The following is an 18,092-nucleotide window of genomic DNA, read 5'->3' on the forward strand; positions in this document are numbered from 1 at the left end:
ACCCAATACTGTAACATTTCCCCCACATTTATTTATAAACTCAATGGACTCCCAATTAAAATAAGTGCAGCATCTTTAAAAAGTAAGGTCAACAAGCTGATTTTGCATTTCTTTCTTTCTGTTTTTTTTTTTTTTTTTTTAAAGATTGGATTTTTATTTATTTATTCATGAGAGACAGAGAGAGAGGCAGAGACACAGGCAGAGGGAGAAGCAAGGTTCCTGCAGGGAACCAGATGCAGGAGTTGATCCCAGGACCCTGGGATCATGACCTGAGCCGAAGGCAGATGCTCAACCACTGAGCCACCCAGGTGTCCCTGATTTTGCATTTCACATGGAAGAGGAAATACAAAAGAAGAACCGAGATAGTTTTGCAATGGCACATCAATAGGGAAGTCCTGGCTCTACTAGCAGGGTATAAAACCAGAAGTCAGTAACACAGAAAATAGAATGGATACACACACACACACACACACACACACACACAATTGCAATTATGTTCTTTTACAGTGGCATTTTAAATCACTGGGAAAGATGAATGTATTCATGAAATGATATGGGGAAAAAGTGAAGTTTAAGCACTTAGCCCCAACAGTAACTAGAGAAATCTCAGATAGATTAATTATCAGGAAGTTTTTTTTTTTAAAAAAAAGCAGAATTATAAAAGTATGAGTAGATACTAACTATATATATAAAAAAAAAAAACAGTTACATTTATAACATGGAGGCAAAGAAGGATTTGCCACACAAAACATAATACCCAAGGAGCATAGAAGAAAAGAGATACAACTACAGAAAAATTAAAATTTCTGTATGATAAGCCTAAACTCATGATGAGGCTCTGTTAAGAATTTTGACTTAGAGAAAAGCATGACAACTAGCCCAATAGAAAAATGAGTACAGGAAAGGATCAGATGGTTCTCAGTAGAAATCACATAGCCAGTAAGTATTTTCAGCTTAAGTAGCAATCAGAGAAATTCCAACAAAAATAAGAATCAACAATTTTAAAGAAATCGGTATTGGAGATGATTTTAGACAATGGCTACTCTCAAAAAAGGTTGATGGGATTGCAAATTGCTACAGGAGGATAATTTATCAATGTCCATTCATGTACAGTTTCTCACCGCTTGGCCTGGCAGTTATTGCTTCCAGGAGCCTGTCTACGGCAATGCAGCACTGAGATGCAGTGTTTGTAATGGAAACAACCTGGAAGAGGCCTGCAGGTCATGAGTGCTGGGGTGCCTGCATCAATGTTGGTACATTCATACTGCTAAATGTGATGGAACAGAAAAAAGAATACAGACTCTAGTCCAATTTGTGTTAAAAGCCAAAGGACTAGAAATGTGTGGGAAATATCAGAAAGGGAGACAGAACGTAAAGACTGCTAACTCTGGGAAACGAACTAGGGGTGGTAGAAGGGGAGGAGGGCGGGGGGTGGGAGTGAATGGGTGACGGGCACTGGGGGTTATTCTGTATGTTAGTAAATTGAACACCAATTTAAAAAAAAAAAAAAAAGCCAAAGGACTATTTGCACATGCCTGGATACAGGCTTAAATAGGCATCAGAAGTGCAGACAATTAGCTAAAAGTCACCTTGCAGAGGGGAAAAGGGTGGGAAGGGGTCTTTCCTATTTTACTGTACGTGCTGACGTACAGTGCACAGATACTTTACGATGAGAACCTATCTGTGTTTTAGGATGTGTGAAAACAAGCATTAAGAAGAGAAAATGATAACTTAAAAAATCACGGTACTCTTACATTCCACAATGCAGAGAAAACAGACATTTATGATGTAAAACTTATAAAAGAAATACAGGTCTAGGTTCCTTCTCAGTGAACAATCCTGCCTAGGAAACTAATGCCCTGTACATCTGAATGCTTTTTTCAAATTATTATTAACAAGCTTTAGTAAACTAAGTAATAAAAAAAATAATGATTAGCAGAAATACACCTAGAGTGCAATGGAAGTGAGACCCACAAACATCAGGTGCCTGGTAAATCGTGCCAGGCAAAATCAATCCTTATCTCTCTCTCTCTCTCTCTCACACACACACACACACACACACACACACACACACACACCCTTCCTCCCTCCACCTCCTTCCCCGGTATCTCTGCAACCACTGAAGAACCTCACTGAACCCAGAGCCCTGTGGGGTAGGGCCTGTGCCTGGTAAACTCCACTGGAGGTAGCACAAACGTAGCCAAGTTCAGGGATGCAAACGCGCTTTTCCTCCTCTCCTGATCCTTTTCTCCCCACATTTGTACGGTCTGGGTCTGAGACAGTCTACTGGGCTACAACAGATGTGGGCGGCCTCCCTATTCAGTCCCTACTCATCACTCTGACCCTGTACTTTTGCTCTGAAACCGCTCCATCTCCATCCTTGCTAAATTGAGCAAATACTCCAAAGGCATAATTTTCAATTCTCGGGTTCCAGTGGTACATCTTACGAATTCCATTTCCATACCTTGGATGGGGAACCCATTAGGTTCGAGGATTGGAATTGTAAGACATTGGCTCAGACTGGCAATTTGTTTTAGCATGGTTTCCCAACAAAGGGCAGGTCTACCTCTTTTCTTACCTGTAGCTCAAAGTTGGCTTGATCCAGAAATTTTTTGTTCAGCATATCTGCATACTGATTAATCGCTCGCAGGAAGACTCTGAAAGATCAAGAGAAGATTACATAATTACACACGTAGGCTCTGGCACCTTTGTAGGTTTGGCATTTCAATGAGATACAACCCGAGACTGTCTGGAAAGTAAACTCTCCAAGTCCTGGGATAAGCTATGAGGTTGTGCCAATAAAAAGCCCAGAGAATTACATGCAGATGTTCTCCAAATTAATCAAGGAAATTAGCACATGCAGAATAAAAGAAACAGACCAAAATAACAGCATCCGAAAGTAACATATGAAAAGTATCACTAAAAAGCCTAATTTAGGGGGAAAAAAAAGAAAGAAAAGGTGCTAATTAAATCCTCTTCTCAAGTCACCATGTTGTCACAGAACATTATTAAACTGGTCTTTGCTTAGCTGGCATTTTAGAGGTAAGCATTTAAAAGTGCTATTATACACCATCTATCAGGCTTGGAGTATTTGGTGACGTATCTGGAGGCATGTCTTACTTCAGTGTCATTTGTCCTCTGTTCCAAATGTTGGTTTTTGGTAACTAACTCCTTGTTAAAATAAAAAAGCTGTAGTGGATGTGTGATTTGACAAGAAGGTTAGCAGGAATTTTAATTATTGACCCATCGATAATGTACAATTTTAAGTGCCCAGAGAAAAATGTCACATCCTTCAATTCCTCGGCTTTTACTTTTCCATGTTGAGATATGTGATTTGAGAGGTTATGAATGATTCCCGAGCACTAAGCCCTTAGACCAGCCCATTCATCCCGTAGATTTGTTTTACTGCCCTTGAGAGTATTCTCAATAATAAAGCTCAGGCCAGATACTTCTTTTTAAATGACCCTTCTCCCTTTGCACGAAGGCAGGGTGCAAGAGGAATTAGCATTAGGTCACAGATAATAAACTTAATTACACTTCCTCTGTTTAGACAGCAGGAAGCAGCCAGAGAGTGTAAGAAAAATCTAGGTTACTTCCCAGGAACCAGTGCTCTCCGAAAGCATCATCTCTTTAGCTGTGTGTGCCTGGAGAAGCTCCACATCCCAGACTGTCCCAGAGCCCCCGAAGGCTAGGCAGCCTGGAGGAGGATGAGAGGGACTCTCCGCCTGGGGCTGTAAGGTCTCCAACCCCACCTCCTGCCCAACCCTGCAGCTTCTCTCACACTCGGACTGCAGACAGCTCTAAGAAAGGGGGTTTGCAGACAGCATTTCATTAAGGAACCTCTCGGTTGGATCCAGGGCCAAAACAGGTGTGACAAATGGCCTGTGATCAAGTCGGCCATCCTAGTTGCTGAAGAAAACTGTGCCCAGAGTTATCTGAATTCTCCCCTAGTGACATTAAATAGAACCAGAAAGGAGGCATCAGTGTTTTAAGCGACTATCAACAGAGGGACATGGGGATCCCAGCCTCGTCCATTAACCAGGAGCACAGAACGGGCAGCAGCATCCATCAGCCAGAGGGTTGCCAGATATTACAACCATGGGCTGCCCAGTTAAATGTAAAAAGGAGCTCTTTTGGCTTCATTTGGGGATTTATTGAGAAAAGCTGAATACAGGGCACTCAGGGCATTTTGATGAATTAATACGGGACCAGGATGGAAATCACTAAATTTAGGACATGCCTCGTATATCTAGCACACCTGGCAACTGTAATCAGCCCTCCAGGTCCAGGTTGGGGTCTCCCAGAAGTACGAGGTGCAAGGCTAGAGAGAAAATGGTCTGCCTGGCTCATCCGCCCCTTGGGGACTGTGTTCAGAGAGCATCTGGGGACCTGTTCTGCATTACCCTCAGCAGCCAATGGAAGTCCCCTGAGGGTCAGTGGAGCGAGACCACTCCCTGTCATTACAGTGGGGGGCCCTCATGCAGCCCAAAACCCTGGGCTAATGACCACAGACACATTTCCCCCCCTAATTTTTCCTTCAGTTTTATAACTCAGCTGTTCACTAGGGTCCCCCAGGGTCCTTCTGAGCTTTAAGGAAGACCCTCTCTCCAGCCCACTCTGACAATAAAGGCAAGTTTACTAGAACATGCATTATTATTACATGGTAATTATTCTGCCTCGAGATAGCACCCAAACAGTTGCAATATGCTACTTCTAATTAAGCTCTGGAACAATTTCAGCTGGTTAAATAAAGATATTTCTCAAAATGACTTTTTTTTTAAATATGCCATGCTGAAATAATATGAAGGCCAAATAAAAACTTTTTAATGAACTGACAACTGAGAAAGAGCAGAGCTGAGAGAGATTCTATAATTTAGATTTACTATAAATTTTTTAAAAAGCAAAGACAAAAAACAAATAACAAAGAATGTGAGTTGTAGCAGGATAACTAAAGGCAAGATCAAATAAAAAACTGCCATTAGTGCCATCAACAAGGGCGAGCTGCTCAGGCTCAGTGCATCCAGGACCATGCGTCTTCTACAGAACCATCTGGGACACACATAAATTGTATATAGCCGGTAGCCCACACCTGATGGGATTAAAAACTAAGGAATGCCAAGTCCATCTGAGGATGAATCAATGATCTAACTAGGGAAAAAGGGACATAAAGGGGGTTAGCTTTTACATGAGAACATCTATTATCTGCTGTAACTCATTGGTTATTTCTAATAAATGTAAGAAATGTAGAGAAAATAAATAAATTACATTAGAAGCTTTTGCATAAAAATCTGCTCTCAATCCCGGAGGAATATGGAAAGGATCACGAACTAAGCTGAGCAACTGGATGGCAGGACACCTTCCCAGTCTGAAATGAAGAGTTCAGGCAGGTTCAACACAGCTTAAGATTAAGTCCTTTTTGTAAGAGACGACGAGAGGGAGGGCAAAGTGAATGGGCTGGCTCTCTGGTCCTGGTGACTGCTGGAGCTGGCCTCAGGGAAGAGAGGCTGTCCAAGTGTTCCCAAAGAGTCCTGTCTGCTTATTTACTCACATGCCTACAATGCTAAGTCAGCACCCAGCATGGTTTCACATGCCCCCGAGGTGTCAGTCACAGGAATGGATGGATGGATGGATGGATGGATGGATGGATGGATGGATGGATGGATGGATGAGTGGATGGATGGATGGATCAATGGATGGATGGATAATGGAGGGAGGGGGGGGAGGGATGAGTAGCCCAGAAGATCTGGCCCTGACCCCAAATCAGAGGGCTCAGGGAGGCCAGAATATTTAGCAGCCCCTAATCTCCATGGAGTTCTTACATTCAGAGGAGATTTTCCACTGTGGGGTTCAGCTCTTGAGTTTCTTGTTAACCAAATTTCTCATTAAGCATTTGGCATTTATGAGTGGGCATTGTTCCCTCGTTCTCCTTCACACCACTAGAGCTGGTTGCCATTCTCCTCTCCACCTCCAGAGCGAGTCCCTCATTCTCTTCTCTACCTTCCGAGCTGGTCCACCATTCTCCTCTCCACCCCCAGAGCTGGTCCCTCAATCTCCTCTCCAGCTCCAGAACTGGTCCACCATTCTCCTCTCCACCTCCAGAGCGAGTCCCCCATTCTCCTCTCTACCTTCAGAGTTGGTCCACCATTCTCCTTTCTGCCTCCACAACTGGTGCGTCGGTCTCCTCTCCACCTCTAGAACTTGTTCCTTGATGGTAGGAACCTTGTCTTTTACATATCAGAATCCTCCAAAGCATTTAAAAGGACCCCTCGGCACTAAGAATACTCTGAAGCATTCTGATCTGAGGATCCATTAGTCTCTACCAGCACTGCTAACAGATCTCTCAGAGCCAGCAGTGTGTCCAGGACTGGCACCAGCCAAACACAACAAAACAAACACACCTGGAACCTCCCTCGTGCAGAGAGCATCTACCCTCCCCATGCGACACTTCTCCACATCAGCACAGATACAATGAAGAGAGGTCATGCATAATGCTGCCCATGTTCCTAGTGTCTAGGAGCAAGGAGAGTGAGATGTCTGGGGACAGAGAATGTGGGGGAGGTGAAGGTGGGAAACAGTGGAGATGAGCACTGCTTCTACTCTGCCAGAAAAGTGAAGGGCTCGGGGGAAAAAGATTCGTAACTCTGTGAGCCAAACAAATTATGTCTATTCCCAGCCGGGAGGATTAAGTAATTTCTAAAAACAAAGCTAATGGTGTGAGAATGAAATGCTTTCGTGGATGCTCTCCCACATGGTCAAAACCATCAGGAAAAAGTGCAAGCCCGTACGCAATAGAGTTATTTTCCATCATTTTTAATCTTTGAATGGCTTTATTTATAACCTAAAATCTCGGAAGATAAAAACCAAACACACAAATCAATAATATATGGAGAACCACAGGCAAATTATGTCATCTCAAAAAGATTCAAAAAGCCATGAGGTCTAGATGCACTTTCTCTAAGATGCTCAATTTATTCAAAGCAAACGACTGGAAATTTTATTTTTAATGGCTGCAAGGAAAGGACTTGATCTCACTCTCATTGGTAACTGATTCCTGTCTCCCCAAAGTCAGAGTCACCATCTGTACCAATCCTGCTATGATGTTCCCCATTTTCAATCATTTAGGGGACAGCGTGAGATAAAGCTCATTCCCGAACCTCCTACAACTAAAACAAACAAACAGCAGGTTTTCCTGACTTCCTTCTCTTCTACCTGGACACCTCATCACAGCGAGCTCCCACTAGAAATAAAATGCCTATTGTTATTCCTTACGGTGTCAGCTATGAGCTGGATTGTTGTCCAAACTCCCACACACACATCCAATTACAGTCCTGATCCACTTCTTTCTATACATTATCATCTATTATTTTCCCCCCTCCCACTCTACCTATCTTTTCACATCCATGTAAACATTTAGCTACCAGACCTTCAGAGAGTGGCTCACGTTTTCGAGATTCTCCTATTTTCAACCAGCCAGTGAAAGTTGGGACGGAGAGCCCTCTGCATTCCCTTGAACTTTGAATCAAAGGGTCTTGTTTCTTAACTCTGAGATTAAAGGTAACAAAGAGATATCACCACATAGCACAAAGTCACTTTAACACCATGATCCACCGACACTTTACAAAACGTTCAGAAGCATCTGATAGAAAGGAGAACACATGCCCTAGAGCTCTACACTCTGCATATGTCTTTAGGAGCCAGGCTGGGTGTATAGGGTGAGGCTCGGCGGCAGGAGGCACCTGCAGGGATCCGGGTCTTTCAACCACCAGCATTTCACCGAGTCCTGTGGGCCTCGCCTCTGGGACCACATCCCTGCTGTGTCCTTGCACAGAAAGGGATTTGGTTGCTGCGTGGGCTCCAACAGGGACCTTCCCAATAAGCTGTCTATTGGAAGGCAGTGTGTGCAGAGCAATAAAAGTAGCAGAGTCCTAAATAATTATGTGTTAATTGAGTGGAGGGGAACTTCGCAAGTGGAACATAATCAGGAACCAATTTAACTATTAGAAGTTCCTGGCACAATTACAGTCGCTAAAATGACTTTATCATGACGGAGCCTCAGGCTTCTCTAGCATCTCTGCTACCCAGTGTCTACTGCCAATAAAACTGGAAGATGAGGTGCCTTATTATGACACAGGGAAAAACAGCGAGGAAAGCAAGAAAGCCACTGAACTTCCAGTGGAAAACAAAGCCCCATTTCTCAGACGGTGAAGCTACGGAGTATTTCATTCCTCCCCTACGCTTGCTTTAAGTTACGTAATTAGATTGTACAGTTCACTATCAGGGCATCTGGCAGTAAGGCAAGAGATGCTTTGGGGTAAAAAAAAAAAAAAAAAAAAAAAAAAGGAAAACAAAACAAAAAAACAAACCCCACATCATTTAATGAAATGTTTTGCCCAAAATGAGTGGAAAAAGGAGACAAATTAAAAGTGACAGACTCTATCCCTGCAGAACAAGGCATAGGAGTTGGAAAATTGCCTTAAATGATCTCCGCATAATTCAGGAATGCAGGGAAGGAGGGAAGACTTCAGGAGGCGTGATAAGCGGATACAGAGAACATCATTTCAACCAGCAGGCGCGGGGAGGAAGGACTCCCTGGTCCGCCAGCACAGCCTGGCCTCGGCAGAGGGGCACTCCGGTCAAGGCTCCAACCAGACAAGATCAGCCCCTTCCGTTCATGGGACCCCGGCGGGCGGGGGGTGGGGGCAGTGAAGACCACAGGCACACAAACTAGTGACGTCCCAGCAGGACCCTGGGATAGGATGCGTGGGGTGACACACAGAAGGTAGGGGCCTGGCTGGGACCTCCTCCCACATTTGCGATTTGGAAGATAGTGGGAAGACCTGTGTGAAGGGAGCTTCCAGGTCATGAGGCTGGGAGGGTCGGCTGGGGAGACTGTGGGAGGCTGGGGGTGCTGGGGTACAGTCCACAGCGGTGTCTTAAAGCAGGGAAGGAGCTGTGAAGTCAAAAGGTACAACTGCCATGGTTTCCTGGATGCACTTGAGGCCTTCCTTTTTGTCAAGATTTCCTGATTTCTTTTTCAAATCAGGCTTCAGCATCTGTCAAACTCTGAACTAAAATCCAAATTGCTGTGAACCGTGGCACTGGCCAGCCTGGTGCAAGCAGGACTCCCAGGGAGTGTCCGCTCAGGACCGAGATGGCATCATCCCTGCCATGGGCAGACGTGTCTGGCCCAGGCCCACCCGTCCGCTCCTGCTCAACAGAGTGCACTCTGGGTGCACACTTGGTCTCCAGTCCCCGCCAACACAGGACTTGTGGCCGTGAGCCACCGTGGGCTGAAGGTGAGATGCCCCGATGGTGGCCGGGAACCACCCAGTTCTAGGATCCCTGTCCCGCTCGGCCATCTCCCGCCTCTGTTGCTTTGCTGGCGAGCATTTGCTGAGCACCTAGCACATTCCCAGTGACTTTTGTCACTTTGATACAAATTATGTCATCTAATGCACACAAGGCCTGTGGGGTATGAATTACCTCCCATTTTACCCCAAAGCCTCCAAGAGGCAGAAGCACAGGTGCCTGGAAGGGCAGAGCGGGCTTAGACCACGTGCATGACCGGTCCCCGTGCCACACAGCCTTCCTTAGGAAGCTCAACCAGCATCGGCGGCCGGACACAGATAAAACCCTGAGATTATTTTGCTTTTATGTTGTACTAAGGAAAATCTCCAGCACCTACGAGACTAGACCCCATGAGGGACTCACGTACCCTTCCCCGGGTTTCAACGATGATCACTTTCTGCACATTCCGTCTCTCTCCCCATCTCGTCCCCTTCACATTATCATTATTGTTTTTCTTTCTTCCTTTCTTTCTTTCTTTCTTTCTTTCTTTCTTTCTTTCTTTCTTTCTTTCTTTCTTTCTTTCTTCTTTCTTTTCTTTCTTTCTTTCTTTCTTTCTTTCTTTCTTTCTTTTTTTAAAGATTTTATTTATTTATTCATGAGAGACCCACAGAGAGAAAGAGAGGCAGAGACACAGGCAGAGGGAGAAGCAGGCTCCATGCAGGGAGCCCAACGTGGGACTTGATCCCGGGACCCCAGGATCACACCCTGAGCCAAAGGCAGACGTTCAACCACTGAGCCACCCAGGTGCCTAACTGTTTTCCTAATAGACTTGAGCTTTAGAGCGGATTTAGGTTCATAGCAAAACTAAGTGTAAAGTACAAAAGTTCCCATATACCCCCTGCTTCCCCCACTATCAGCATCTTGCACCGAGGGGTACACTGCCTACAGTGCATGAACCCACACTGACACATCATTATCACCCACAGTCTGGGGTTTGCATAGGAGGGGGCATCTCAGTGTACGTTCTGTAGGTTGGGACAAATGTATAAGGACAGGAACGCACCATTACAGCATCCTACAGAGCAGTCTCACTGCCCAAAACATCCTCCGCACGCCACCCACTCATTCCTCCCTCCTGCTGAGCCCCTGGCAACCACTCATCCTTTTACTGTCTCCATAGTTTTGCTTTTTCCAGGGTATTATAGAGTTGGAATCATACAATAAGTAGCCTTTTCAGATTGGCTCATATTATTATAATATTTTCTAAGTCCCTTTTTGCCAGGTTTCAGATCCTTAATGCTTAAAGGAGCTTTACAGCAAGGGCGTATGACACATTCTCTCATGAGGCTCCTTTCTTATACACCTTGGCAGTGGAGAGTGCCCGCCTTCCAAAGAATTTATGGGTCATTCCCAGCATCAGGGAACACAGTGCCCCCGTACTGCTACCTAATAATGCTCAGGACGCACCCCTGCCATTAACAAGCTGTGTGGTTTTGAGTAGGTCACTCTGCTCTCTGAGCCTTGGTCTTCACCTCTGTAAAATGAGCTATTAACATCAACCGCAGTAGGCTTTCAGGAAGTCCCGTGTCTACAGCACAGCAGGTGTCCCATGGATGGCACTGATGACAAATACAGTGCATACACATATGTGTCCCTCTCCTTATAGGCCCATTGGGAGACAATCCCACTTTGGCTACTTCTCAGCAAGCTTGCTCGTCGGAACTGTGCTTCCTACACTGGCTACTATCCCCACCCCCGTCCCCGTCCCCTTCCCATCCTTCAAAGCAGTGAACTAAGCCCTACAGCCTGTTTTTGTAAATAGAGTTCTTTCTAATAAAAACTTTAGTAACATACACATAACATAAATTTACCATTTTAACCATTTTGAAGCGTATGTTTGGGTGGCATTGAGCACCTTCACACTGTTGTGCCACCATCACCACCATCCACCCCCAGAACCCTTTCACCTTCCCAAACAGAAACTCTGAGCCCATTAAACAACTCCCCACCCTCCCCATGCCCCAGCCCTGGCAACCACCATTCTACTGCCTTTGTCCAAGAGTCTGACTACTCCGGGTCCCTCCAGGTGGAATCATACAATACTTGTCCTGTTGTGACTGCCTTATTTCACATCCTCAAGGTCCATCCATGCTGCTGCAGCTGTCAGAATGTCCTTCCTTTGAAGACTGAATAATATTCCATCATGCAAATGGACCACATTTCATTTATCTGCTCATCTGCAGATAGGACAGTTGGGTTGCTTCCATCTTGGGACTATTGTGAATAATGCTGCTGTGGACATGGGTGCATAAATATTTGTTCAAGCCTCTGCTTTCGATTCTTTTGGGGATATTCCCACAAGGGGAATTGCCGGAACACAGGGGAATTCTATTTTTAACTTTTTGAGGAACTAACACACTACTTTACATTCCACCAACAATGCACAAGGATTCTAATGGTTGCACACCCTCAGAAACACTTGTTAGTTTTTTGTTTTGTTGGTGATAGCCATCCTAATGGGTCTTAGGTGATATAAATAAAGTTTTATTAGAACACAGCCACACCTACTCATTCAGGGATTTTCTGTGTCTGTTTTCCTACTATAATAGCACTGCTGAGTAGTTGTGCCTACTAAGTTACCTGGCCCTTCATAGAACATTTTATCATCCCTGGGAAGCTATAATTATCTGTCCTCTATAGAGTTTTGGGGGGGTTTTCACCACACAGGCTAGAGGGCAGAGGAAGCCTAGGCCCACACAGCTTATATAAGAGTGTGTGTGAGATTATGTATCACTGGAGTATTTTTCAAGTTCTAAATATGTGGGAATGGAGAATGGAGGGTGGGAATGAGGAATTAAGAGTTTCTGTTTGGTGATGAAACATTTTAGAAATAAGTAGTGGTGATGGTTGTACAACATTGTGAATGTAATTAATGCCAATGAATTGTTTGTGTGTAAATGGTTAAAATGGCAAATTTTAAGTTATATATATTTTACCACAATAAAGAGGAAAACTTGAGAAGGAAAGGGAACCAGACATTTCCAGATATTGCAGCAGTGGGAGTCATGATTTCTCTGTCCTAAACGCTACCATCAGTGTGATTCAGCTCCACGATTTCATACACCTCTGCCCTTTGCTTCCCAAAGAATAAGGCTGTTCAGATGTGTCTTCAAGGGGGGTGGGACATTAATAAATAAGCATAAACATAAATAAGCAGGAATAATAATGGTAAAAATCATCCATCCAGAGTCCTTTATGGCCCTGGTATGTCACTTGTCACTTAACTTGACACATGACGATGGTCGTGGACATGGCGTGTCCCAGATCTACTGTGAGTCCTCTGATGGCCATCTGTGCTGAATCTTTATCCCCTACAGCACTGAGCAATGTATCTCATATAGAATAAAATATAGTATAATTGAATCCACACAGTAAGCCCAGGGAAAAATTAAGTGGTCAGAGGCCTTGAGCCAACTGTAGGGTTCAAGGCAGAAATTCTAAAGAGAATCTAGGATAATTACAAAGGGGAATGCTTCTTTCTAGTTATTTCATGCTTGGAATATCCCAGTCATGCCGAGAATTTATTCTGGTTCATTTTCAAAACCTGCTAAAGGGTACTGCCATCATTTAGCAAATGAATGTAATTTGCTTTAGGCTCATTTGTGACAGGCTAAAAATTGGGATACATTCCTTGCCCTGTCAGGGGCCTAGGGGCTCAAGAATGTTCTGAAAGTGGCTACCTAGCAGTGGGTAATGTTCTCCACATTTCCCCAGCCACAAGGTGTTTGGCTACTTCTACTCACTACTGGTTTCGTTTCCCTCTCACTAGGCCAAGTGGGCCTCTGTCTGTGGTGTATCCCCACAGAGAACTACATGATGAGGTGGGGAAGTGGAGGGGTGCAGGAACCTTGAGATCTGTGCCTATGTCACGTTCCTCATTCACAGGCTGTGCAACCCCAGGCAAGTAAACTAAAAACTCTGAACTCACTTTTCCCAGTGGGTAGGGGGGATTAGAGGAGCCTGTTTGTAAAGGGCCTGGGTCGTACTAGCTCTTCCATGATTGGCAGCTACTATTGGTTATGATAATAATACAAAAGATAAATGCCTCAGTCTTCTTCTTTGCTATTTGTTTCAGAAGAGGTGTCTGAAGGAAGATAAAAAATTAGAAAAAAAAAAGAAAAAAAAAATTAGGAGATCAACGTTCATGAAAGCTCACCTGTTGTCAGGCTCTCAGAAAAAAAAGAAAGTCTTACAACTTTGAGCTCCCAGCTCTTTGATTTGACTGTGGCTCAGAATTATCATCATTCACATGTCAAGTATATGGAGATTTCTTCAACCATCTTTGTCCATGAAGAGTAGCTCCAAGACTTTCATGGAAGGCATTAACTTCCCAAGGTAGATGGAAATGGGTGGCCTGATGAGGTTGGTGCTCAGAATCGGAGACCATTTTCTTAACGGTACCAGAGCCAGGGTGTCAGTGCAGGGCTACAGCTCACTCCTGGCTCCTGGTTTCATAGGTATCAGGTGAAGGTTACCTGCTCTGGGGTGGGCTACCATCTTGGTAGGTTTTCTGCTGGTACATAACAAATGACCACAAACATGACTTAAAACAACACCCATTGATTATCTCACTGTTCCATGGGTCAGAATTTCCTTGAGGCTCAGTGGGATCTTCTGCTTAAAGTCACAGAGGGTTCGGGTAAAGATGTGGACCAGGCTGGGTTCTGATCCAGAAGTTCTTATCTTCCAAGTTTGTAGGCAGAAACCAGTTCCTTGTGGTCTGAGGTCCCTGTACGTGTGAGGTCCCTATTTCCTTACTACAAACCAGGATCCACTCTGCTCTTAGGGGCTGCCTGTATTTCTTCTCTCATGGTCTCTCCATCTTCGAATCAGCAAGGGCATGTTGTATGCTTCTCATGCTCCAAATCTCTTGCTTCTTTCTTTTGCTACAAGCCAGAGAAAACTCTTTCTTTTTAAAGGGCTCTCCTGATTACGTTAGGCCCACCTGGATAATCCCTGTCTTAAGGCTAATTATTATCATTAATACATATGCAGGATCTCTTTGTCCATAACAAAATCATAATAACGAGGGATAACCAGGCTGCAGGAGACTGGGAGTAGGACCCATATTCATGGTTCCACCCACACTCCAGCAGAGGAGATTCCATAAGGAGGAAGGTCCTAGAGACCCTCACTGATCCTTAGAGACCCAAACCCCAGTGCCAGCCTGGCTTTTCTGGGTCCTACTCCCAGTCTCCTGCAGCCTGAGACTAAGCCCAGACGGACAGGATGTCATCACGGCATTCCTTCCTTTGTCAGCTCTTAGGCTGTTCTGAGTATTTGTGACAAGGTGAAAAACTCGGCATAGGGAAGGGGAGGTTAGAAGATAGAGCTAGGAATACGAACCTGAGCCAGGTCTTGTGAGAATGAAGTGGCTCTTTCAGGAGGACATTTGTCTGCAATCTGCTGAGTGACACTTTCTATTAACAGATATAACCTTATTCTAAGCCTGTGATGTCATCCAATACCAACCTCATTTGTTCACTGGATTCAGTGTAACAACCCAGACCAAAGAGCTCAAGAACCAAATAATGATTTCCTTCCCCATACAGTCCATGATATGCACTTAAGTAGTCCTTCACATTTACATAATTCCTCTGATCCACACTAAAGAGATGAGGCTGTCTTTTTATTGAGAGTAGCACAGTACTGAAGACTGAATAATGGAAGTACCACTTCCACTCCCATGTTACAAACCCAAACAGGGAAATATATAATTGAACAGTATCCTGACCAACGTTGCACAGTGTCAGATCTCAGAGGTGAGCAAACCTTAGCCCCTGGGCCAACTCTGGCCCGTTGCCTCTTTCTATAAATCAAGTATTATAGGCACACAGTCATGCCCATTCATTCGCATGCTGCGACCGAGAAGGCAAAGTCCACCAAGATGAGAATGAGATCTACTATTCCATCAAATGATATTCAAGGAGAATAGCTCTCACTACTTATTCCTACCTCTAACAACGGTTTAATTAATCCTTCCCTATTTTTTAATTAAAATCTACTCCTTTCACTCTTAAGACCATTTGATCTTGTTTATTCTTTCCTGGCTACATCAGTCAGCATCTCTCTAACCTCAACCAAGGCTATCAAGCAACCCCGTGCTTTCCCGGCAACGGAAGCCCTGGGATGACATTTGGAAGGTTGGGATTCCAGCCTCGGTTGGCTTTGGAGGCAGCTGAGTGTGCTGCTTAGAGCAGGGGCTTCAGGGATAAACAGCCCCAGAAGAAATCAAAGCTCTACCACTGACCAGCTCTGGAAACCTTGAGTGGGTTTCCTTAGTTCTCTTGTCTGCGAAATGGGCATCAAGAATACATTTCCTCGCTCAGTGGTAAAGATTCAATGAGCTATAAAATGTGTGTCATGTCTAGGACAGTTCCCGCAGATGGTGAGCACCACGTAATTGTTGGGAGGTCTGCAAATCACTCTCAAGCACTTCAGTGGGGCACCGGTTTGAGGGATACGTTCTAGTAACCAACCAGCCACTAACCTTTAATGGGAAAACCACATTCCAGAGGAGTGCTTTGATCAAAAGGGGAAGCAGGGGAATAACAATCGTTGGAAATTACTTTCTTTTGGGGAATTTGTGCCTTCTTAATGAGTATAATGGGTAATAGAAATGGGCTCTTCCAATTGAAACCAATGCTATCCAAGGTACATGAACGAGCTGAAGTATTTTAGGGACTCTCCCCAATGGATCTTAGGAGCCCAGTGTCAAGGGACAGGCCCAAAGCTTGAGCCCATGTTCTAGCGTCATGTCACTGGTTTGAAGGACCCTGGTTGCCTGATGATGACTACAAGCTTCAGTGAATTTTGCCTTCGGAATACTTTCTCAGCACCTAAAATTAGAGAGATGTGGGGCTTCATGATTGCACCAGCTGGTGAAGAGGTGTTTTTTAATAACTGTCTGCGTGGCTGGCTTTGATCGGGGACTGGCCTTCATTATAATCTGGTAGCAAAGAGAACAGGTAACTTTTCCCCATTTTTAATGAGGAACAACCGACAATATCTAAAAAGAAAGAAAGAAAGAGAGAGAAAGAAAAAAGGACAAAACAATGCTGAAACCTGCCTTTGGCTGGTACCCAACAGTGTGGCTCTGCCCCCAACACGAAGGTGACCTGGTGCTGGATTGGGCTGTCCGTGGGATGACACACTCACGAGTCACCAGTCCCACCTGGAGCCTCAGGGGGGCCAGACATGTGCTGTCTTCTCAAGCTGCCCCTGAGGAAACATACTTTCCAGGCATTTCTGAATTCTAACATTGGCACACTGTTTAATGAGTGCCCAATTAATGGCAAGTATGAGATGACAGGCAGATGACAGTTAGGGCCGCCTCCTGTCGCCCAGGAGATGTGGCTGGTGCTAGGTTGTCAACTGCCTTTGAGATGGGTTATTTCTGCTCAGCCCGTCTCTCTGTCATTTCAGAACCAGGGATTGAAGGCATTGGGAGCGGATTCTTCTTCCCACAAGGGTCTCTGCTCAGTCAGCATCTGCATGACACCGCTTCTCCATGGCCTTGAGTATCTTTGTTTTCTGGCTGCGTCGATCCCATGACAATACACAGCAAAGCTGGAGAGAGAGCCGAGGACCCCGCCCGCCTCCTCACGAATCAAGAACCAGCTTCGTGTGAGTGGCTCCCTTCTACAGCGGCTCTTTTCACCCTGGAGGGACCACTCAGGAGTCAGACGCACGGTGGCTGATTTCACAGTCGACCTTGACACCACCCAGCAGCAAGACAGTGGACACAGGTGCTGAATGCGCGGTAGGAGAAAAGCAGGCTCCCGCTCGCCACAGATAAGGACAGGGGCTCTGGCAGGGGCCCGGGGAAGATACGTCGGGGAAACCCGTTGGAACAGCCTGCCTTCGTGCTAGCACAGCGAGCTGAAAGGAAAGATGGGCACCCTGCTCCAGCCAAGCACCTGTTGGGGAGAGAGGTGAGAGAGGCCTGGCTGCAGGGGACCTTGGGGGGAGGCTGGGGAAGCGGCTGAGGAGCCAGGTCACACGTCCAGCCTCGCCCCGAAAGAGGAGTTGGCCCCCTGGACAAAGCAGCAGCGCGCGGCCCTGCCCCGGGAGCTGTGCCTGGGGAGAGGTCGCCGAACTCCAGAAGGTCATCGGGAAGCCCGTGCAGACACCGTGTTCCCCCGCTTACACCTGCATGTGGCCCGGCCTGGGAGACAACGGGCTCCAGGAGAAGCGACATGAGAAGGGGGGACCCTCTACCTGTGCGAAGTGCCTGCGGTTCACCCTGTAGGTTAAGTGTCCCACTGGATGATTCTTTGGGATTTGAGGGGGCTCCAATTTGGGGTGACCCGGCAACATCTGGAGCAGTGAGAATCTGCAAAACGGACGGCGAAGGGCACCAGGGGAGCGCTCACGGAGGGCTGCAACATGGGCTTGGCCAGAGCCTGCCCGGCCTCGAGCAGGACAGGGGGCTGGAGGGCTGGGGGCCCGAGGGCCGAGGGCCCGGGGCTCCGCAGAGGAGCGCAGCCTTTTCAAGAGCCGGGGGGACAGCAGAAGAGGCACCGAGCGGCCCCCTGGCCGATGGTGTGAGGCAGCAGCAGAGCTGCAACAGGTCCAATGACCTTCTACACCGAGGTGCAGAAAATCCTTATAAACTGCCCCATAGAACAAAGTCCACAAGTGTCAAGTCACGACATGGGGACTTCGCAGCCATCCGGCCCCCGATTTACTCTGGGGGCCCCAGGCAGCCAGCACAGCAGCCGGGACCCCGGGCCCCTGCCTGA

The 18,092-nt window shown here is 46.0% G+C and overlaps 1 protein-coding gene across 2 annotated transcripts in view; it reads right to left on the minus strand.

The window, feature by feature from the left end:
- Positions 1–18,092, minus strand: part of DOCK1 (dedicator of cytokinesis 1) — a 493,838-nt gene that overhangs the window by 98,278 nt on the left and 377,468 nt on the right. For both annotated transcript variants that reach the window (XM_072804887.1, XM_072804886.1), the window contains exon 30: positions 2,579–2,657. In XM_072804887.1, the coding sequence (XP_072660988.1) occupies positions 2,579–2,657 (79 nt within the window). The remainder of the gene's footprint in view (positions 1–2,578; positions 2,658–18,092) is intronic.

This window comes from Canis lupus, chromosome 29 (genome assembly GCF_048164855.1).
Source record: "Canis lupus baileyi chromosome 29, mCanLup2.hap1, whole genome shotgun sequence".
Classification (NCBI taxonomy): domain Eukaryota; kingdom Metazoa; phylum Chordata; class Mammalia; order Carnivora; family Canidae; genus Canis; species Canis lupus.